This window comes from Theropithecus gelada, chromosome 19 (assembly GCF_003255815.1).
Source record: "Theropithecus gelada isolate Dixy chromosome 19, Tgel_1.0, whole genome shotgun sequence".
In the NCBI taxonomy this organism is placed as follows: domain Eukaryota; kingdom Metazoa; phylum Chordata; class Mammalia; order Primates; family Cercopithecidae; genus Theropithecus; species Theropithecus gelada.
This window is the reverse complement of record NC_037687.1, coordinates 30,865,541-30,887,312: the sequence shown is the minus strand read 5'-3', so window position 1 is coordinate 30,887,312 and position 21,772 is coordinate 30,865,541. Positions and strand designations below refer to the sequence as shown.

Here is a 21,772-nt window from a genome sequence, read left to right as displayed (position 1 = left end):
TTTGAGATGAAGTCTCGCTCTGTCGCCCAGGCTGGAGTTCAGTGGCGCGATCTCAGCTCACTGCAACCTCCGCCTCCCGGGTTCAAGTGATTCTCCTGCCTCAGCCTCCCCAGTAGCTGGGACTACAGGCGCCTGCCACCACTCCCAGCTAATTTTTTTGTACTTTTAGTAGAGACGGGGTTTCACCGTGTTAGCCAGGATGGTCTCAATCTCCTGACGTCGTGATCCGCCCGCCTCAGCCTCCCAACGTGCTGGGATTACAGGTGTGAGCCACCGCGCCCGGCTTGTCAGGTGATTTTTTGTTTCATTTTGTTTTTTCGACAGGATCTCACTCTGTTGCCCAGGCTAGAGTGCAGTGGTGTGATCACAGCTCACTGCAGCCTCAACTTCCCAGACTCAGGTAATTCTTCTACCTCAGCCTCCCAAGTAGGTGGGCTACAGGTGTGCACCACCACATCTGGCTAATTTTTGCACTTTTAGTGGAGAGAGGACCTCACTATATTACCCAGGTGGTCTCAACTCCCGGACTCAAGCAATCTATCTGCCTCAGCCTCCCAAAGTGCTGAGATTATAGGAGTGAGCCACCACGCCCAGCCTCCACTCTGAATATTCTGGCCAGGGATCTACCTTTTGGAATATTCTGGAAACAAAGCATACCTACTTCAAACATTCATTTGGCCTCAAATAGAAACACTACCTAAGGTCCAAGTCACTAGTTGCAACCACCTAGAATATTTGTGTCAGAGTCAGGAATATGTGTGTAGTTTTTGTTTTTGTTTTTTTCTTTTTCTTCTTTTCTTTGAGACAGAGTCTTGCTCTGTCACCCAGGCTGGAGTGCAGTGGCAGGATCTCAGCTTGCTGCAACCTCCGCCTCCTGGTTTCAAGGAATTCTCCTGCCTCAGCCTCCTGAATAGCTGGGATTACAGGCATCCGCCACCACGCCCCGCTAATTTTTGTATTTAGTAGAGACAGGGTTTCACCATGTTGGCCAGTCTGGTCTTGAACTCCTGACCTCATGATCCACCCGCCTCAGCCTCCCAAAGTGCTGGGATTATAGGCGTTAGCCATCATGCCCGGCTATGTGTGTAGTTTTCAAATTTTCTTTTCTTTTTTCCTTTTTGAGATGGAGTCTCACTCTGTAGCCCAGGCTGCAGTGCAGTGGTGCAATCTTGGCTCACTGTAACCTCCACCTCCTGGGTTCAAGTGATTCTCCTGCCTCAGCCTCCTGAGTAGCTGGGATGACAGGCACACATCACCACATCCAGCTAATTTTTGTATTTTTAGTAGAGACAGAGTTTCACCATGTTGGCTACGCTGGTCTTGAACTCCTGACCTCAACTGATCCGCCTGCCTCAGCTTCCCAAAGTGCTGGGATTACAGGCATGAGCTACCATGCCTGGCCTCAGTTTTCAAATTTTCTACAGATGATTCTGATTGCCAGCCAGGTTTTGTGATCACTGACATTGATTATTTGGGCACAAGTCAGGCACGTCCTCCCAAGTAGCTGGGACTATAGGCATGTGCTTTATCCATCTATATGTACCTTCAGAACATCAGCCCCTCCCCTTTAACAAAGTCAGATAATACCCCACCCACTTAAAATTAAAATACTCATAGGACAGCATCTGCTGTCCCAGAACCTTAGGGATCTCACCCTGCCCTTTTTCTTTTGTGTTCTCTCTTTTTTTTTTTTTTTTTTTTTTTTTGAGACAGGGTCTCACTCTGTTGCCCAGACTGGAGTGCAGTGGTGTGATCTCAGTTCACTGCAACCTCCACCTCCCGAGTTCAAGCAATTCTCCTGCCTCAGCCTCCCAAGCAGTTGGGATTACAAGCACTCACCACCACGCCTGGCTAATTTTTGTATTTTTAGTAGAGACGGGGTTTCACCATGTTAGTCAGGCTTGTCTCAAACTCCTGACCTCAAGTGATCCACCCGCCTCAGCCTCCCAAAGTGCTGGGATTACAGGTGTGAGCCATCGCGCCTGACTGATCCTGCCCTCTTAAAAAATGCAGCACAGAAGTCCAACCCACTTAGATCAGAGAACCACGTACAACACTTAGGAAATAAGCTTCCATCCAACGGAATACTCCAGGGAGAGCCCTGCCCAGGTAAGAGTATTCAGGACATAGTCCGGACATGTTCAGTGTTGGCAGGGGACAGGCCACACCCACTCAGAGTACACTAGAAATCGCTTGCACCTTGTCAGAAGGGTCCAGGATCAGGCCCTACTCGGAATTCCTACAAGCTGGTCCCACTCTCCTGGAACGTTCACCCACAGGTGCCGCCCACCTTACCTATTTAGAGACCCAGCTGGGCCCACCTGGCAGGCTCAGTGCACAAGCTCACCTGTGCTGGAGGCTGGAGGAACGCCTGGCTGGGTAAGAAGGCCACAACGCACGACAAGGCCCGAGGGTCAGGCCTCCCCCCGCGATGAATACTGGACCATCAGCCACACCCTCTAAGGGATCTCAAAGCGTGGCCAGACCAGCAGGGTTGGGGTTACCTCCGGGGCTATGTAGTCCGGGGTCCCGCAGAAGGTGCGGGTTGTCGTCCCGGGGAAGACGTTCTCCTTACACATGCCGAAGTCAGTGATCTTGATGTGTCCCTCAGCATCCAGCATCACATTGTCCAGCTTCAGGTCCCTGGACGAAGCGGGGCGGGTAGGGTAGGAATTGCAAGAAGGGTTGAGTTCAGCAGTCTGGAGCCGCATATTCAAATCCCTTCCCTTCCAGGGGCGTGATTTCCTCCGTGGAAAGTCCTGAGGCTGCTCACCTGTAGATGATGCCCTGATTGTGAAGGAAGAAGAGGCCGATGGCGATTTCTGCTGCGTAGAACCTGGAGGACGGGGTGGGTGAGGACGTCAGAGGGTCAGTGGCTGGACCCTGCCCCCTTCCGCCACCCCGTCCCTTCTCTGTTGGCCGAGACTCACGCTGCATGGGGCTCCTTAAACTTGCCCAGCTGTTGAATGTGGTACATCAAGTCTCCCCCGGTGACGTACTCCATCACGAAATACAGGCGGTCCTGCGGAGGAGTGCATGGGCTTAGAGGCGGGACTCATCTACCTGGGGTAGGAGAAGTTCTTTCCTGATCACTCAGGACAGATGTGGAAGGTTCCGGATGCACCCAACCAGAAATCAGAGCACCTAGCCACATCCCTGGAAGGGCCCTAAGGTGCTAACCCTGCTACCTCAGAATCTCCACCCGCCAGACCACCCCCAGCTATCAGACCACCTGTTCTGGCCCCGCCTTCTCAGAATGAAGACTGAAGCCCACCTTTCGCTCGAAATCTGGGGACACCAAAATCTCTTTCCACAGCCACTCACACACATATGCAATTCTGGCTTCATACCAAGACTCAGAGTTGCGGCCGGGTGTGGTGGTTCACACCTGTAATCCTAGCACTTTGGGAGGCCGAAGCGTGTGGATCACCTGAGGTCAGGAGTTCGAGACCAGCTTGACCAACCTGGTGAAACCCCGTCTCTACTAAAAATACCAAAAATTAGCCAGGCGCAGTGGCGGATGCCTGTAATCGACAGAATTGCTTAAATCCGGGAGGTGGAGGTTGCAGTGAGCCAAGATTGCGCCATTGCACTCCAGCCTGGGGGACAAGAGCGAAAATACGTCTCGGGGAAAAAAAAAAAAAGGAATCAAAGTTGCTCACATATAAATTTTAATCCAGGTAGCTAGCCACGTTCACTCAGAGTCCCTGGAAGTAAAGTCACGCCCTCTCAAAATCCTGCAGGTTCTGACTCTCGCCCTTACGTCGCAATCCTAGGGAAATGCCCTGTTTCTGATGTGTCCTTCAGTCAGAATCGAAAAGTGATGACCCCGTCACTCGGAGCCCAATTCTGGGCAGGCCCACTAGGAACGCACTTTCCTCCACTGTGCTCCTTTGCTCAAAATTCCAGGGCACTGGCTACACCCAATTAAGACCAAGCTCCCCAGGGAAACAGGCAGCTGGCCACTCCCCCCAGCAGCCCATCCAGCTGGCCACGCCCCCAAGGAGCTCAACCGCTTCACCTTCGCAGGATCCATCCACCTGGCCACGCCCCCGAGGAACTCACCGCCTGGCCACGCCCCCTAGGAGCTCATCCGCCCGGCCACGCCCCCCAAAGAATCTACCTGCCTGGATACGCTCATTCATAATGTCATCTGCCTGGCCACGCCTATTAATGATGCATCGCCTGACAAAGTCCGCCCTCCAAACCCCCCGAAAGATTTCAACCGCCTCACCACGCCCCGCGAGGAGCCCTCCGCCTGGCCACGCCCTCCGATGAGTCCCTCCGCCTGGCCACGCCCCCGATGAGTCCCTCCGCCTGACCACGCCCAACGAGGACCCCTCCACCTGGCCACGCCCCTCGAGGGGCCCTTCCGCCTGGCCCCCGAGGAGCCCCCTCCCTGGCCACGCCCCCTGAGGAGCCCATCCTCCTGGCCTCGCCCACTCAGAGAGTACAAGGTTCTGTTGCCTCGCCCTAAACTCAGAATCCCAACGCAGATGCCGGATCTGTCCAGAACTGGATGAGGCAGGGCCCCGAGGCCAGCCTCCGCCCCCTCCATCCTTACCGGGGTCTGGAAGGTGGAGTGGAGTTGGGTGAGGAAGTGGGGCCGGCCGCCAGGACCCCGGCCCCCCAGCGCCAGCACGCGTTTCTCCACCAGCGTGCAGTCCACGTCGTCGTCCTGGACGATCACGTCCTTTTTCAGGATTTTGATGGCGTAGAGCTCATCAGAGCCCCTGCGCTCGGCCAGCATCACCTATGCACACAGTTCCAAAAGGGCCAGTCCATGTTGGGAACCCAGTGGTACAGGACCTGCCCCCTTCCTTTCAGGGACGCAGGGAAACGGGATCCCAGGTCCTCCCTCCATCTCTTAAGGGACTGACAGCCCTGACTTGCCGCCCGCCCCTCAGGAAGAGTGTCCGCATCTGTAAACCTCTCCTCTCCAGGAACCTGAACGGCCCAGCCTAACAATATTTGAAGATGCAGGAGCCCAGTGTCTTCCCACCCCTACTTCCTCCCTAAGAACCAGAAATCTGACCTCCCCGCAGACATCCTCCCTTTCCCCCGGAACCCCAGGAATCCAACCTTCCCAAAACTGCCTTTTCCTAGAACCATGAGGAAGCTGAAGTCAGAGATGTGCAGACGTCCTGGGCTTGCCCCGAAGAAGCAGCGCTTGGGGTCGGTGGGACTAGGGGAAGGGGAGGGGATGGGAGAGGAAGAGGGGCCCATCCGCACCCGCTGTGGAAAGGAGAAAGACAGTGCCAGAGGCAGTTAGACCTTATACAGCGATAAGGAGATGCCCCCAAGAGAGACAGCATCCAAGAAAGAAAAGGATGAGACTAGCTAGAGAGGAAAATGGTCACCCTCCTACTCCATCCTTGGCTTAATTTTCTCTGACTCTCATAGCCTGGAGGGTTTATTTATTATTTAACAAACACTTAGATCTCTCTCTCTCTTTTTTTTTTTAAGTAGATGGCTTATATGCTATCTCCAGAAAACCCTGCTATCGTTTCCATTTTACAGAAGAGGAAATTAGCACAGAGACGTTAAGTAACTTGCCCCAAGTCACACAGCAGGTAAAGAGCAGAGCTAGAAACGAAACCCAAGCAGTTCAGCTCTAGAGTCTGGTTGCTCTTAGCCTCTAAGCCGGAATCGCCTAGAGGGTTTGGTAAAACAGATTGCTCGGTCCCAATGCCAGATTTTCTAACTCTATAAATCTGGGATGGGACCTGAGAATTGGTATGCGTAAAAAGCTTCTGGGTGACATGGGTGCTGCCAGTCCAGGGAGCACTCCTGGCTTTCAGCTAAGGTCCCTTCTCTACCTTTTCCTGCCTTGGCCCTCCAGGGAGGGGGCCCACCACTAAGCTGCTGTCACAGCTTCCACACTTGTCCCTCCACATGGACAGCTGCCCTTTCAAATGCATTCTCTACTCAGCAGGCACAGGAGCCAATTTAAAAATAAATAAACCAGGTCATGTCTCCCCTATGCTTGTAAACCCTTTAACTGCTCTGTCTGTGTTAAGATTTTGTTCCATGTGACTTGCAGAGCCAGGCTGTGACTGACCCTGCAGGTTGTTCTTCTCTCTCCTGGGGGCTCCATGATCTAGCCACCCTGGCCTGACACACGCTGTCCTCCCTCCCTCCTCGGGGCCTCTGGATATGCTGTCAGGTCTTTCTGTAAAGCTTTCCCCTCCCCTTCCCTCCTAGTTGCCTCCCAAACACCCTTTAGACCTTGACTCAAGCATCACTTCATAGAGGCCACGCCTGACTTTTTAAACTGGGTCAGATGCGTCTCTTACCACCCCTTGGTCACCATGGACAGCACCTTCCTGGCACTTTTATTCTTAGTAATTTACATCTATCTGTGTGACTATCTGCTTTCTGCCTGTGAGCTCCCTAAGGCAGGGGTCTGCTTTGTTCGCTAAGACACAGTAACTCTGCCTACATCATTGAGGCTACATAAATATTTGTTGAGGGCCAGGTGCGGTGGCTCACGCCTGTAATCCCAGCACTTTGGGAGGCTGAGGTGGGCAGATCACCTGAGGTCAGGAGTTCAAGACCAGCCTGGCCAACATGGCGAAGCCCCATCTCTACTAGAAATATAAAAATTAGTAGGACATGGTGACACATGCCTGTAGTCCCAGCTACTTGGGAAGCCGAGGCAGGAGAATCGCTTGAACCCAGGAGGCGGAGGTTGCAGTGAGCCGAGATCGCGCTACTGCATTCCAGACTGGGCGACACAGCGAGACTCTGTCTCAAGTAAATAAATACAGAATAATAATAATAATAATAATAATAATAATGGCTGTTTCTGTTTGCTGTGTTGTTAGCCCCGTACCTAGCTCAAGGTTTGGCACATAGTTGGTGTTCACTGGTAATATTAAGTGGTGCCTGCTGAACTGTGGGAGAGCACTGTGAACCACAACAGGCACACACTCCCTGCCTCTAGGCCTTTGCCCACCGTCTGCCCTGCTGGGTTTCTTGGGTTTGCACGGGAGGATCATCCCCGCTGATCTCAAAAGACTCTACCTCTTTGGCTCAGAATTTCCTCCCGCTGGTACCCTTGTCTCCTGCAGAGCCTGTTCTCAAACTTAACTTTGCAAAAGGATCACCTGAGGAATTAATTTAGTATGCAGACATTTGAGGCATCAGAGAGACCCTCACTCAGTAGGTCTGCAGAAAGGCCGGGAAATATGCTTTTAAAAGCAAGCACTCTAGGAATTCTGATGCAGATGAACCCCTACAGAGAACATTTAAAACTCTGGGGAAAGTTTCTGTAAGAGTCCAGGGAAGACTATAGCATGTAGTTGCTGTTGTTGAATCTTGAAGATTCTTGTCTTTTTTTTTTTTTGGGGGGGGGGGACAGTGTCTCCCTCTATCACCCAGGCTGGACTGCAGTGGAGCAATCTTGGCTCACTACAACCTCCGCTTCCCGGAATCCAGCAATTCTCCTGCCTCAGCCTCCTGAGTAGCTGGAATTACAGGCACCTACCACCACACTCGGCTAATTTTTGTATTTTTAGTAGAGATGGGGTTTTGCCATGTTGGCCAGGCTGGTCTCAAACTCCTGACCTCAGTGATCTGCCTGCCTTGGCCTCCCAAGTGCTGGGATCACAGACATGAGCCACGGCGCCCGGCCTATCATATGCTTATATATTTTGTTTGATGTCTTCCTCCCGGTGTAAATCCCATGAGGAAAGGAACTTTTTTTTTTGTTAGTTCTTTCCCTGCTCTCTCTATATCCCCAGTGAGTAGAGCCACGCCTTGCACACAGAGACGCTCTGTATTTTTTGAAAGGGTAAATGAGGGAGAGAGCATTACTTCCTTCTGCCTGAAAATCTGGTCTCTCCTTTGGGAAATCCCGCCCTTCCACCAGGTCTCACCTCTCTGGGAAGCTTCCTCTGACTCAGGCTGTGCCAGGGACGCCCCAGTGCCTGAGGCTATCTCCATTACAGCAGCATTGCTCCTGGTTGTGAATGTCTGGGTTTGTAACTTTGTCCTCCACTAGAAGAAGAGCTCCCCCAGGGAATGGCCTGATTCTATTCCCAGAACAGGGTCTGGCTTATGACACCCTAGAAAATGGGTATTCGTGACCGGGCGCGGTGGCTCAAGCCTGTAATCTCAGCACTTTGGGAGGCCGAGACGGGTGGATCACGAGGTCAGGAGATCGAGACCATCCTGGCTAACACGGTGAAACCCCGTCTCTACTGAAAAATACAAAAAACTAGCCGGGCGAGGTGGCGGGCGCCTGTAGTCCCAGCTACTCGGGAGGCTGAGGCAGGAGAATGGCGTGAACCCGGGAGGTGGAGCTTGCAGTGAGCTGAGATCCGGCCACTGCACTCCAGCCTGGGCGACAGAGCGAGACTCTGTCTCAAAAAAAAAAAAAAAAAAGAAAATGGGTATTCGTCTGGGTGTGGTTGCTCACGCCTCTAATCTCAGCACTTTGGGAGGCCAAGGTGGGCGGATCACTTGAGGTCAGGAGTTCGAGACCAGCCTGGTCAACCTGTTGAAACCCCATCTCTGCTAAAAATACAAAAATTAGCCAGGTGTGGTGGTGCGCTCCTGAAATCCCAGTTACTCAGGAGGCTGAGGCAGGAGAATCACTTGAATCTGGGAGGCAGAGGTTGCAGTGAGCTGAGACTGCACTACTGCACTTCAGCCTGGGTGATGAAGTGAGACTCTGTCTCAAAAAAAAAAAAAAAAAAAAAAGGTATTCGATGAGTGAATGAATGAATGGAGAGATTAAGGTCATCATGCTTGATAGATTTTTTAAAACTCAAGAATCGGCTGGGCATGGCTCACGCCTGTAATCCCAGCGCTTTGGGAGGCCAAGGCAGGCGGATCACCTGAGGTCAGGAGTTTGAGGTCAGCCTGGCCAACATGGTGAAATCCCGTCTCTACTAAAAATACAAAAAACTTAGCCGGGTGTGGTGGCGGTCACCTGTAATCCCAGCTACTCAGGAGGCTGAGGCAAGGGAGTTGCTTGAACCTGGGAGGTGGAGGTTGCAGTGAGCCGAGATTGCACCATTGCACTACACCCTGGGTGATAGAGCGGGACTCCGACTCCAAAAAAGAAAAACACCTCAAGAATATCAACTCAGGTGTCACCTCCTCAGGGAAGTTCTCCCTGACCACCCTCCCCGAGGCTGCGTTAATGCCTCCTCTAGGCCTCTTCAGTGCCCCGGGCTACCTCTAATTTAGCACATCTTCCTGTATTTTAAGTATCTGTGACTGTGTCCCTACCTTGGGGAGTTGCTTGAGGGTCAGATTCACCTCTGGATCCTGGATTATTCAGCAAGCACAAGACAGACCTAGCGCAAATGTGTGCTCAACTCGTGTGTGTAGAATTGAAGACAGAAGTCAGAGGAGGGATAAGAAATCAGACACGCAGGCTGAAACTGCCTCCATTCAACGCCTTGGTTGTTCTACTCACCTCATACAATTCCAGGGGGTAGTTACAAGCCTGGGAGAAAAGAAAGAGAGAGTCAGGGTCCCAAGAGAGGCAAGGGATCGCCCTAGAGCAGGGGCTGGTGGCCCCTAGTACCCTCAAGCCATGGCAATGGATAGGAACTATAATTCCCAACAGACCCTGGGGCTCGAGTCCCCTAGAAGAGCAGAGGAGGGAGTCCTAGGGTCTTCTGGGAACTGTAGTCCCAGGACCAGCAGGCACTCAGGGGTGGAAGGAAAGGCCAGCTCTGAACTATGGGAGGCTGGGCTGGGCTCCCCTGAGGAAGCCGGGGTCTGGGTACCTCAAACTTCTGGAGGAGGCTGCAGTTGTCAGCATCGGCCACCGGCACATTGTAATACTCGCCCTCCTCCTGGTTCAGTAACTTGTACCTGACATACAGACGGAGACCAGAGGCGGACAGCGGGGACGGGGCACCCATGGGAGAGGCAAAGACATTGGAAGGGAGGAAAGAGACACAGAGAGACAGACACAGAGATGGAAGAGAGAAAGAGTGAGATAAAAAGAGAGGGAGAGGGAGAAAGGGAGGTGAGAAGGAGAGAAGAAGAGATACAGAGAGAGAGAGAGAGAGAGAGGGGTGTGTGTGTGTGTGTGTGTGTGTGTGTGTGTGTGTGTGCGCGCGCGCGCTGGGAGGTGTAGGGAAGGACAGTGGCCTGGAGGAGAGAGACCACACACAGATGGAGATGGTAATATTGCGCTCCATCCCCAGGCCCCAGCCCTGCTCCTCACCAGCCATCCACTGGCGCCTTGAGCAGCTCTGAGACACCAAAGGACATGGCACCCATGAAGTCGTTGCGGGAGGTCCGGTCCCAGTCCCACACCTCCACGCTGAGCCGGCGCTCCACATCCCCAGGCTTCAGGTTGCTGCAGGAAGGTGGGGTGAATGGGGTGCGGGACCAAGCTCATGGCTCCCTTCGGTTCCCCATCCTTGGTGCTAGAGGTGGGGGCAAACCCAGCCAGCTGGGGTTCCTCTCCTGCTTTGTCTGTCTCCGACCTCTGACCTTCCCAGTGGGGCTCTCTCCCCAGCTAGGGCTTTGGGGCCTGAAGTAAACCCAGAGAGCTCTTCCCTCCCTTCTTCCTGCATTCTCCGCCCTTCCCATCCCTGTCTCTTGTCTCTCGAGATCTCTCTCTCTGAGTCTCTGTACCTTTCTCTCCTCTCTGGGTCTCTGTCACTGTCTTTCTGTCAGCTGACCTCTGTCTCCCTGCCATCCCTCGTCTTCTCCCCTCCCTCTCCCTCTGTGTCTCACTTTGGGTTTCTGCCTCATCTGAGGCTCTCTCTTCTCTCTCTCATCTCTGTCTAACTCTAAAGTTGGGGGGCTTCAACGGAGACTAATTATACAGTGGTTTGGCTGTCTCTGTTTCTGTATCTCCATTCCACTCCCTCAATCGCTCTATTCCTTTTTCCCACCATCATCTTCTGCCCTTTTCTGGGTTCCCTCTATCCTAACCCCTCCCATCAGCTGCTCTCTGGGGGCCACTAGGACCCTCAGATCATTCTCTGTCAGCTATCATTGCCTTCCCTGCACCCCAGACTCACAACACAAAGGTCTCATTCCACACAGGATTTAGCGTGGCTTTCACCGTTCGGGTTTTCTGTTTCGTCAGGTTCCGAGGGTCTGGGATGAGCTTCAGTTTCACATAGGGATCAGAGAGACCATTGGGGTCCATAGGAATAAGGTTACGGGCCTCGCCAACTAAATGGGAAGTGAGGAAGAGCGTGATGGGTTAGAGATCCAGGAAGGGGCTCCCAGCCCTCCTCCAGTCAGCAGTCAAGAGTTCCAAGCTCTCAGTCTCATTTCTCATGACTTCTTACCTCTCCAGTACCCAGAAGACAGGGCATAGAGCCCTTTCCCCAAACAGTGACCCCGAAATCAGACCAGAGCCCTTCTCTCCATTAGGAACCAGAGTTTGGACCCTGGCCATGTCACCAATACTGAACCTCAGCCTACCTCAGAACCAGGTACTCACCCTTCTCAAGATGCTTATACCCAGAAAGCCATTGCTGGGCGCAGTGTCTCACACCTGTAATCCCAGCACTTTGGGAGGCCGAGGCAGACAGATCACCTCAGGTCAGGAGTTCGAGACCAGCCTGGCCAGCATGGTGAAACCCCGTCTCTACTAAAAATACAAAAATTAGCTGGGCACAGTGACACACACCAGTAGTCCCAGCTACTCAGGAGGCTGAGGCAGGAGAATTGCTTGAATCTGAGAGGCGGAGGCTGCAGTGAGCCGAGATCGCCCTACTGCACTCCAGCCTGGGCAACAGAGTGAGATCCCGTCTCAAAAAACAACAACAACAACAAAAATAGCCAGATGTGGTGGCGGGCACCTGTAATCCCAGTTACTCGGAAGGTTGAGGCAGGAGAATCCCTTGAACCTGGGAGGCAGAGGTTGCAGTGAGCCAAGATTGCACCACTGCACTCCAGCCTGGACGACAGAGCAAGATTCCGTCTTAATAAACATAAAACAAAAACAAGAAAGAAAGCCATTGGCCAGATGCGGTGGCTCACGCCTGTAATCCCAGCACTTTGGGAGGCCGAGGCGAGCAGATCACCTGAAGTCAGGAGTTCGAGACCAGCCTGGCTAACATGGTGAAACCCTGTTTCTAATAAAAATACAAAAACTTAGCAGGGCATGGTGGCGGGCGCCTGCAATCCCAGCTACTCGGGAGGCTGAGGCAGGAGAATCGCTTGAACCCCGGAGGCGGAGGTTGCAGTGAGCCGAGATCGCAGCTCCAGCTTGGGCAACAAGAGCGAAACTCTGCCCCCCTCAAAAAAAACAAAGAAAGTCAAAGTCATTAACAGGCGCTGAAAATTGCAAGACGCCAGGCTGGTGGCGGAGCTTTGAGCCAAAAGGGGCGTGGCGGGGTGTGCTCGGCCTTTGGGGTGGGGTCGGAAGTGTAGGCGTGACTATTGAGAGAGGCGTGGCCCCATCTTTGGGGTGGGGCTGGGCCAGCACAAGTGCCTTGGGTCAGCCTCGCCTCACACTTGGGGGAGGGGCGGGGCAAGGCGAGGGGGCTGGACCTCACCCGTTATGTGGATCTCATCTGCAGTGGGAGCCCGGATCTCCAGCTGCAGGCGCCCGCGGCGTTCGGTGTGGTCCACACCGCACAGGGAGGGCACGCTACGCACACAGCGCCGGTGCACGTTCATCTCGCAGCCTGCGGGAGAAAGCTGCGGGTAGCACCTCAGGCCCCGCCCCCAAGCCAAGCCTCCACCCCCCACCCCATCCCGGGCATTTCCTAGAACCCAGACCGGGCGCTTTGGAAGGGCCCTGGCAACGCCCAGTTCACTCACAGGAGCATTTCATGCCCTGGTGCACAAGCCCGTACAGGAGGGAGCCACAGTGGTCGCAGAAGGTAGGGCTGCTGTAGCTATGCAGGCGGAACTTGTGCTTGTTCCGGGGGTCCTGGGAGCAGAGAAGACTGGCTTAGGGGGCGTTGGGAGGGTCCTAAAACCCCAGGGGAGGGGCCCTTTTATCTTTTCCTCCTGCCTTACTCTCTAGGTCATCCTGAGACTCCATCTTTTTCTCTCCATGTACCAATAATCATTGAACACCTGCTGTGTGCCAGGAACCGTTCTTGGTGTGGGGACCCAGCATTAAACAAATGAAAAAAAAACCCCTTTGTCACATGGAGTTTACTTCCTAGTGGAGGGAGACAGAATGTAAACATGGTAAATAAATAAAACATATAGTTTGATGGTTGGTAATGGGTGCTCTGGAGAAAAATGAGGCAGGGATGCGGACCACCAGAAGTTGGGGGATTGAAATTTTAAATACGGTGGTCCTGGCCGGGCGTGGTAGTTCATGCCTGTAATCCCAGCACTTTGGGAGGCTGAGGTGGGCGGATTGCCTTGAGCTCAGGAGTTCGGGACCAGGCTGGGCAACATGGCAAAACCCTGTCTCTACTAAAAATACAAAAATTAGGCGGACATGGTGGTGCACGCCTGTAATCCCAGCTACTCAGGAGGCTGTGGCATGAGAATCGCTTGAATCCAGGAGGCCGAGGTTGCAGTGAGCCAAGATTGTGCCACTGCACTCCAGCCTGGGCGACAGAGCAAGATTCTGGCTCAAAAAACCAAACCAAAACAAAATAAACAGTGTGTGGGCCGGGCGCGGTGGCTCAAGCCTGTAATCCCAGCACTTTGGGAGGCCGAGACGGGCGGATCACGAGGTCAGGAGATCGAGACCATCCTGGCGAACACGGTGAAACCCCGTCTCTACTAAAAAATACAAAAAACTAGCCGGGCGAGGCGGCGGGCGCCTGTAGTCCCAGCTACTCGGGAGGCTGAGGCAGGAGAATGGCGTAAACCCGGGAGGCGGAGCTTGCAGTGAGCTGAGATCCGGCCACTGCACTCCAGCCTGGGCGACAGAGCCAGACTCCGTCTCAAAAAAAAAAAAAAAAAAAAACAGTGTGTGGTGGGGAGGCCTCGCTGACAAAATGGTATCCAGGCAGAACGTGAAGGAGGCAGGAGCTTCCAACATCCCATAGTTCCCATCCCCCCAACTCCCACAAGTTAGTATTTGAGGACTTGTGGGCCACCCTGAACCCCAGCTCATTCACTGGCAGCTTCTGCCAGTGTCCATATGGTATGCTTTCTCTGAGCTCCAGGTGGAATAGAGAACATGACCCCTCAGTTATAACAGGAACCCAGCAGGCCTAAATAAAATAATTGGTGTATAAAACACAGCTGTGCCTACCATGTTAGGCGCTCCCAATACTATTACTCTTTCTGTGGTTATTATTAGGGATTTTATTGCAGTTCCTACATAGCCCTGAATTTAAGTAAGAGCTAGGCCACTTCTCAGTTGTGTGATTTGGGGCAAGTTCCTTCCTAATTTTGAGCCTCAGCATCCTCCTCTGTCAAGTGGAAATAAATAATCTATATTTTGAAGCAATGCTAAATTTCCAGAGTCCCTTAAACACGAATGCAGGACATCAGTGAAGCTTCTCCTTCTCCCCTGCCATCCTCTACCCCTGGGACAATATCTGCTTGTTAAATAACTTGATTCTAAGAATCCATTAAAAGGATTATCACAGGGTGAAAATTTAGGCCATTCTTGGATTTTCATTTATGTTAGCGGGGTTTCTAGTTTGAATATATATTTGGGTAGAGGAGGGTGTTGGCAGTTTCCAGGATCCCTTTCAATGTGCTGAGCTTCTAAATGTCTTCCACTGACCCTAACTCAAAGGGTTCCTGCCGCACTAAATAAGATGCTGTGTATGAAGGCTCTCAGCAGGGTGCCTGACACACAAGCCATCCACAGACAGAGGCTGCTGTTCTTATTCTCAAAAGTGAACGTCGCTGTTAAAAAGGAGACAGCACGGAGGCCCTGGTTACATACATCAGAGTTCAAATCTTGCCTCTACCCCCTACCCAGCTAGGTGGCCTCACCATGCATGCCCCTTTTCAAAGCCTCAGGTTTACCGTCTGAAAAGTGGGGCCATGTGCCCTCCCTGAGGACTAAATGAAATCATACTTGCCAAACCCTTAGCACATCCTAAGCTCTTGATCCATGTTCTTTTTTTTTTGAGATGGAGTCTCACTCTGTCACCCAGACTGGAGTGCAGTGGTGTGATCACCGCTCACTGCAACCTCTGCCTCCCAGGTTCAAGCGATACTCCTGCCTCAGCCTCCCAAGTAGCTGGGACTACAGGCTTATGCCACCAAGCCCGGCTAATGTTTTGTATTTTTAGTAGAGATGGGGTTTCACCATGTCAGCCAGGATGGTCTCAATCTCCTGACCTCATGATCCACCTGCCTCAGCCTCCCAAAGAGTTGGGATGACAGGCGTGAGCCACCGTGCCTGGCCGAGGCATGTTACCTTGCTTTGTTTTTTTTGTTTGTTTTTTTTGAGACAGACTTTTGCTCTTGCTGCCCAGGCTGGAGTGCAGTGGCACAATCTCAGCTCACCGCAACCTCCGCCTCCTGGGTTCAAGTGATTCTCATGCGTCAGCCTCCTGAGTAGCTGGGATTACAGGTGAGCACCACCACGCCCAGCTAATTTTGTATTTTTAGTAGAGACGGGGTTTCTCCATGTTGGTCAGGCTGAACTCGAACTCTCGACCTCAGGTAATCCGCCCGCCTCGACCTCCCAAAGTGCTGGGATTACAGGCATGAGCCACTGCGCATGGCCTGCATGTTACTTTTAAGAAGATCAACTGCTGGCAATGAATCACTTGAACCCCGGAGGTCAAGGCTGCAGTGAGCAGTGATCGCACATTGCACTCCAGCCTGGGCAACAGAGTGAGACCCTGTCTCAATAGTAAAACAACAAAACAAACAAAAAAACCAAGTGCTGCAGAGGAAAGATCTCCTCCTCACTATTCACTTGTTTCCTCATTGGTCATAATAATAATTTTAACAATAACAAAAGATAATATTTTGGCTCTTGCTATGTGTCAGAGACCATCCCAAATGTCTGACTCACTAAATCTTCAAACCAATCCATAGTGAGCATAATTTTTTTTTTTTTTTTTTTTTTTTTTTTTTTTTTTTTTTTTTTGAGACGGAGTCTCGCTCTGTCACCCAGGCTGGAGTGCAGTGGCCAGATCTCAGCTCACTGCAAGCTCCGCCTCCCGGGTTCACGCCATTCTCCTGCCTCAGCCTCCTGAGTAGCTGGGACTACAGGCGCCCGCCACCTCGCCCGGCTAGTTTTTTGTATTTTTTAGTAGAGACGGGGTTTCACCATGTTAGCCAGGATGGTCTCGATCTCCTGACCTCGTGATCCGCCCGTCTCAGCCTCCCAAAGTGCTGGGATTACAGGCTTGAGCCACCGCGCCCGGCTGTTTTTTGTATTTTTTAGTAGAGACGGGGTTTCATCGTGTTAGCCAGGATGGTCTCGATCTCCTGACCTCGTGATCCGCCCGTCTCGGCCTCCCAAAGTGCTGGGATTACAGGCTTGAGCCACCGCGCCCGGCCAGTGAGCATAATTATTATCTCCACTTTACAGACAAGGGATTCAAGAAGTGCAGAGAGGTAAATTAACTCAGGAAATGTCACAGAACCAACAGTGGTGGAGCTGGGATTCAAACCAGAGAGGGACAGGAAGAATATCTAACTTAACCACATGAGCTGTTGTGTGGATCCAATCCTATACTGTATATAAAATACTTGAGGCCAGGTGCAGTGGCTCATGCCTGTAATCCCATCATTTTGGGAGGCTGAGGCAGGAGGATCGAGTGAGACCAGGAGTTGAAGACCAGCCTGGGCAATATAGTGAGTGAGACTCCATCTCTACAAAAACATTTTTTTAAATTAGCTAGGCATTGTGGTTTGTGCCTGTAGTCCCAGCAACTTGGGAAGCTGGGGCAGGAGGAGAACTTGAGCCTGGAGAATTCAAGGCTGCAGTGAGCTATGATCCCATCACTGTACTCCAGTCTAGGTGACAGAGCAGGACCCTGTCTCAAAAAACCACAAAAATCAGCTGGGTGCAGTGGCTCATGCCTGTAATCGCAGCAGTTTGGGAGGCCAAGGTGGGTGGATCACCTGAGGTCAGGAGTTCAAGACCAGCTTGGCCAACATGGTGAAACCCTGTCTCTACTGAAAATATAAAAATGAGCCGGGCATGGTGGCACATGCCTGTTCTAGTCCTAGCTCCTCGGGAAACTGAGGCATGAGACTCGCTTGAACCTGGGAGGTGGAGGTTTCAGTGAGCCGAGATCGCACCAGTGCACTCCAGCCTGGGCGACAGAGTGAAACTCCATCTAAAAAATACCCCAAAAGCAAACAAAAAACAAAAACAAAAAAATCTTTTTTCTTTTTTCTGAGACAAAGTCTTGCTCTGTCGCCCAGGCTGGAGTGCAGTGGCGTGATCTTGGCTCACTGCAACCTCCGCCACTCAGGTTCAAGCAATTCTGCCTCAGCCTCTGAGTAGCTGGGATTACAGGCGAAAAACCAGAAAAATCTTGATGAGTGTACCCAACGAGGACTGGATACATCAGACTTAGTCTGGTGTTGGTGGCGGAGGTGAGTGAATGAGGCGGGTCATCAATCACATACACGTGCTGGTAGACAGTGGTGTTCAATATATGTTCTATGAAGTCACATCTTCTATGTAGACTTCTGTTATTTTCGGCTGATAAGCTGGTAAAACGCCTCATGGACTTCTGTGGATCTCTCTCTCTCTCTGCCTCTCCATCTGTACATCATAAAACTGTCTCCAATCTTGTGTCAAACCCTGGGCGAAACTCTGAACCCACCCGACTTCAAAATAAGCCAGGAAATGTCCAGATGTGTGCTGTCCCACTCGGTGGCCACTAACTACATGTGGCTGTTTAAATTTAAGTCAATGTGGCCAGGCGCGGTGGCTCACACCTATAATCCCAGCCCTTTGGGAGGCTGAGGTGGGTGGATCATGAGGTTAGGAATTCGAGACCAGCCTGGCCAACATGGTGAAACCCCATCTCTACTAAAAAAACAAAAAAATTAGCCGGGCGTGGCGGCGCGTGCCTGTAGTCCCAGCTACTCAGGAGACTGAGGCAGGAGAATCGCTTGAACCCAGGGAACGGAGGTGGCATTGAGTCGAGACTGCGCCACTGCACTCCAGCTTGGGCAACAGAGCAAGACTCCATCTCAAAAAATAAAAATTAAAAAAAAAATAAACGTAAGTCAATTCAAATGACATGAAATGGAATTTCTATTCCTCAGCCACAGTCGCCCTGTTTCAAGTGCTCACTGGCTACATGGAGCTGGTGGCTGCCTATTGGACAGTGCATGTACAGAATGCTTCCGTCACTGTAGACAGTTCTGTTGGTCAATGCTAGATCATCAGCCCCATTTTATAGGGGAGGAAACTGAGGCTCAGAGATAAAGCAGAAAAGAGAACGGGGATGGGCACTCAGGGTTGACTGGTCTTGTGAGCCTCTGATGGAGAGAGGGTTTGGGGAGAGGCTGTGTGTCTCTGCGTGCTGCACATCTGTGATGACAGGGGCATCTGTACATGCACGCACATGTGTGCAAGTGTACTGTGGGACTTCCCTGGGTCTCTTCTCAGCATCTCCTAAGCTGTTGTCTGTATCCACCATTTTCTATTTTAGTCTCTCTCTCCAGGTGTCTTTGTCTCCGTCTCTTGGATTTTCTCTGTCCATCTTTTGGTGCCTCCAAATTCCCCTCTTTCTCCCTGGTTCTTTCTCTGCTCCGTCTCTCTCTCTGCCTCATCTTCAATCTCTCCTGGGTCTCTGTCTTTTTCTGTGACTCTGTTCCTGTTCCTGAGATTGCCTCTGTCTTATGTTGGGATCTCCGCACCTGCATTGGTATTTTTCTCTGTGTGCTCCTCAGCTCTCAATTTTTAAATCCCTTCATCCCTGGATCACAGCCCACCCCCAGCAGTACCCATCTTCAGTCTCCTCACCCCGGCCTCCTCTCTGTCCCCCACCTGTGTCCCCAGCCTGTCAGTCCCCCTCGCATTCCCCCTTTCCAGGCCAAGGGCAAGGAATCTGGGCCAAATAGCTCCCCCTATCTCTCCAGCCCCCCTCCCCTCCCAGCCATAAAAATAGCAGGAGAAATTGGGACGGACGCCGAGGGGGTGAGGGCGGGGGCGCGGCCCGAGGAGGAGAACCAGGTGTCCGGGCACTCACGTCCGTCTGGGGGCCCTTCCCAGCGCCTGGACACTCGAAGGTCACAAATTCGTGGCATCGTCGATGAACCACAAAGCTGCAGACTAAAGGTGAAAATCATAGACACAGATGGAGGCATGGATCGATCCAGAGGGAGACCCCAGCGGACAGAAAATTGGAAAGAGAGAGCAGAACTCGGAAACAGAGAAAACCAGAAAGAGGGATCTCAACACAGAGAGTCCAACAGAGAGAAAATCGGAGGCCAGAGAGAGAAGCAGGAGACAGAAACCCAAGAGATAGGTTCAGAGGCAGAAACAGAGACGCAGAGACTCACAGAGAGACACAGAGCACAGAGCCCAGGGAAGGGAGATGGAAAAAGAGAGAAAGAAAATAAGATCCCATTGACAAACAGGCACAGGCCCACGGACCGAGATCAGAAAGCGAGGAGAGAGGCAGACAGATTCAAAGAGCAAAAACCGAAATATCTTCAGACGCAGCCCAGGAAGCAGCAACTTGGGCAGAAGTGAGTCTGGGGGCGCTGTGCCGGCCCGCCCCCCACCCTGACTCACTCTGTTCTCAGCAGTGGCAGCTGGTGCTCAAGGACTCGCCCCCCTCTCCCGCCCCCCAGAACTGCCGGCCCCGCCCGGCCCCCACTCGCCCATCGGTGACCCCACCCGGCCTGCCCCTGCCTAGGACGGCTGGTGTTGTCATGGCGACAGCAGTCTGGGGTGGGGGGGGGCTCTGACTTTGCATCTCCAGCCCCCTCCCCCTTCCCCCCTTCAGCTCCCCTTTTCCAAATCTCCCTGTTCCCATGGCAACAGATTCTCCAAATATCTGTCCCCACCTGGAGCCGGCCGAGGGAGGGGCCCCCAGCACCACCTCCGCGGTGGCCCCACCATCAGAGCTCCCTCCCCACCACAGGCTGTGTGTCTGCCACACCCCCCGCCCCGGGCTCCCCCGCGCCTCTCTGGGGACCAGAGAACACGTGTGTCAAGCAGCCTCAGCTGTGAGGGCCCAGCCTCCACCCGCCTGAGGGTCCCAGGAGCCCTGGTCCCCAGTTCTTACCTTGACATTGCAGGCCTTGCTTTCCGATACCCCTGGAAAAGTCAGGGATCCTAGGTCAGTGCAGAAAGGGGTACCTGGACCCCCGACCTCTGCGAGCCACAGGGGGCCTGCGGTCTCTGACCCTCCTCCCGCAGGGCCCAGGTGTCCAAGCCCCGGCCGCCTCCTCTTTCTAGAACCCAGGAATTTTGGCCCCCAGCCCTTCTTCCCTTAGACCGGAGTTCAGCCCCCGGTTTCTTCCTCCTTCAGACCCAGGAATCCAGGCTCCCAGCCCCCCAGCCCCTTCCTCCCTCATACCCAAGACTCCAGGACCTCCGTCCTCCAGCCTCCTCCTCCCTCAGACCCAGGACTCCAGGAACCAGCCTCCTCCTCCCTCAAACCCAGGAGTCGAGGCTCCCAGCGTTCCCCGGCCATCCTAGAACCTGGGAGTCGGGGCTACAGCCCCCTCCTTCTTCCTTCCACAGGGGTCGGCGTGACAGGGGTCTGCACCCCTAGTCCCCTCCTCCCCCAGTCCCCTAGCCCCCTTCCCTCACCAGATGAAGTCGGTGCAGTGGCTGCAGAAGGTGGGCTGCTTGAAGAAGCGAGCGGTGAACTTGTGGCTCTTGACTTCGTGGACCACCTTCTGCCTCAGAGCCCCCTTTCTGCAAAACAGGGGCCGGGGTCCCCCCTCTGAATCGCCTCCGCCGGGGCCCAGACCAGCCATGGCCCCAGACACGTAGCAGGGACCAGGATCCTGCCTTTCTTGGGGGAAACAGGTGGAAGGGAAAGGAGCCGGAGACTCGAAGGATCAAAGGAGCCACAGGGAAATTCCGAGGTGGGTAGGAGAGGGGCAAGGCACCTCCAGGTGCGGAGCGCGCCAGGCAGGGAGCGGCACCCCCGGGTGCGCCGGCTCCCCCAGGGGGAGCGGGCGAGTGGGGAGGAAGAGCCAAAGGCACGGCGCCGGGAGCCGGAGGCACGGGCGGCGGCGGTGGGAGCTCCAGCTCCGGCACCTGCTGAAATGTGGGAGCCCCGGGTAGGGGGAGGCGTTGCCAGGACGACAGAGAGGGCGGGGTTTCGGCTTAAAGGCGCTCCCCTCCCGGAGACACGGGACAAATGTCCTCCCTCCCTGCCCCCTACACGTGCACACACCCACTCCGGGGGCTGGCTGGAGGGAGGGGCATCCTCTGAGCCTGGCTCCCCCCCACTACCCTGCAATCTGTCATCCTGCCCCGTGTTCCTCCCCCACTAGGGTGCCTCGTGTGTCCTGTGGGCGCCCTGGGGTCCCTGTGTCTGACCCTGCCCCTCTCCTTCCTTCAACAAACTTTATGCTCCACGCTAGGGGTCCAGCAGTGGACAGGGAGGCTGCTGGGGTTCTCGCCTTCTCTGATGCCGGCTGAGTCTTTATTTCTCCCCTTGGCTTCTCCATTATTTGTGTGGCTCTCTCTGCCCGCGAGTATTTTTCTTGTGACCTCTGTCCCTCTCCCTCTATTCCTGGAGCGACCTTTCTCGACGTGTCTCTCTTTCTGCCTCTCAGTGGATCTGTTTTCTTTTCCCTGTCTCCGAGAAATGCTGTTTCTATTTCTTTCTATGTCTCTTTCCTCGGCTGTGTGTCTCCATCTGTATCTGTCGCCATCTCTGGGTCTTGGTGTCGTGGTCCTTCTCGGAGTCTTGGTCTGTCTGACTGTGAGTCAGTCTCCCTCTGTTTCTCC

At 53.4% G+C, this 21,772-nt stretch overlaps 1 protein-coding gene across 1 annotated transcript in view; it reads right to left on the bottom strand.

Annotated features, from left to right (window-relative positions):
• The window catches only part of PRKCG (protein kinase C gamma), a 26,110-nt gene extending 4,988 nt beyond the window's left edge, over window positions 1-21,122 (bottom strand). Inside the window, exons 1-14 of the mRNA XM_025368705.1 lie at window positions 20,618-21,122; window positions 20,088-20,119; window positions 19,044-19,126; window positions 12,760-12,871; window positions 12,492-12,623; window positions 11,001-11,157; window positions 10,193-10,327; window positions 9,747-9,834; window positions 9,431-9,460; window positions 5,083-5,235; window positions 4,565-4,753; window positions 2,931-3,022; window positions 2,774-2,836; window positions 2,505-2,643 (exon numbers count right to left, since the gene is read on the bottom strand). Coding sequence (XP_025224490.1) covers window positions 2,505-2,643; window positions 2,774-2,836; window positions 2,931-3,022; window positions 4,565-4,753; window positions 5,083-5,235; window positions 9,431-9,460; window positions 9,747-9,834; window positions 10,193-10,327; window positions 11,001-11,157; window positions 12,492-12,623; window positions 12,760-12,871; window positions 19,044-19,126; window positions 20,088-20,119; window positions 20,618-20,787 — 1,575 coding nt within the window. The 5' untranslated portion in view covers window positions 20,788-21,122. The remainder of the gene's footprint in view (window positions 1-2,504; window positions 2,644-2,773; window positions 2,837-2,930; window positions 3,023-4,564; window positions 4,754-5,082; window positions 5,236-9,430; window positions 9,461-9,746; window positions 9,835-10,192; window positions 10,328-11,000; window positions 11,158-12,491; window positions 12,624-12,759; window positions 12,872-19,043; window positions 19,127-20,087; window positions 20,120-20,617) is intronic.
• Window positions 21,123-21,772: the final 650 nt, after the last annotated feature.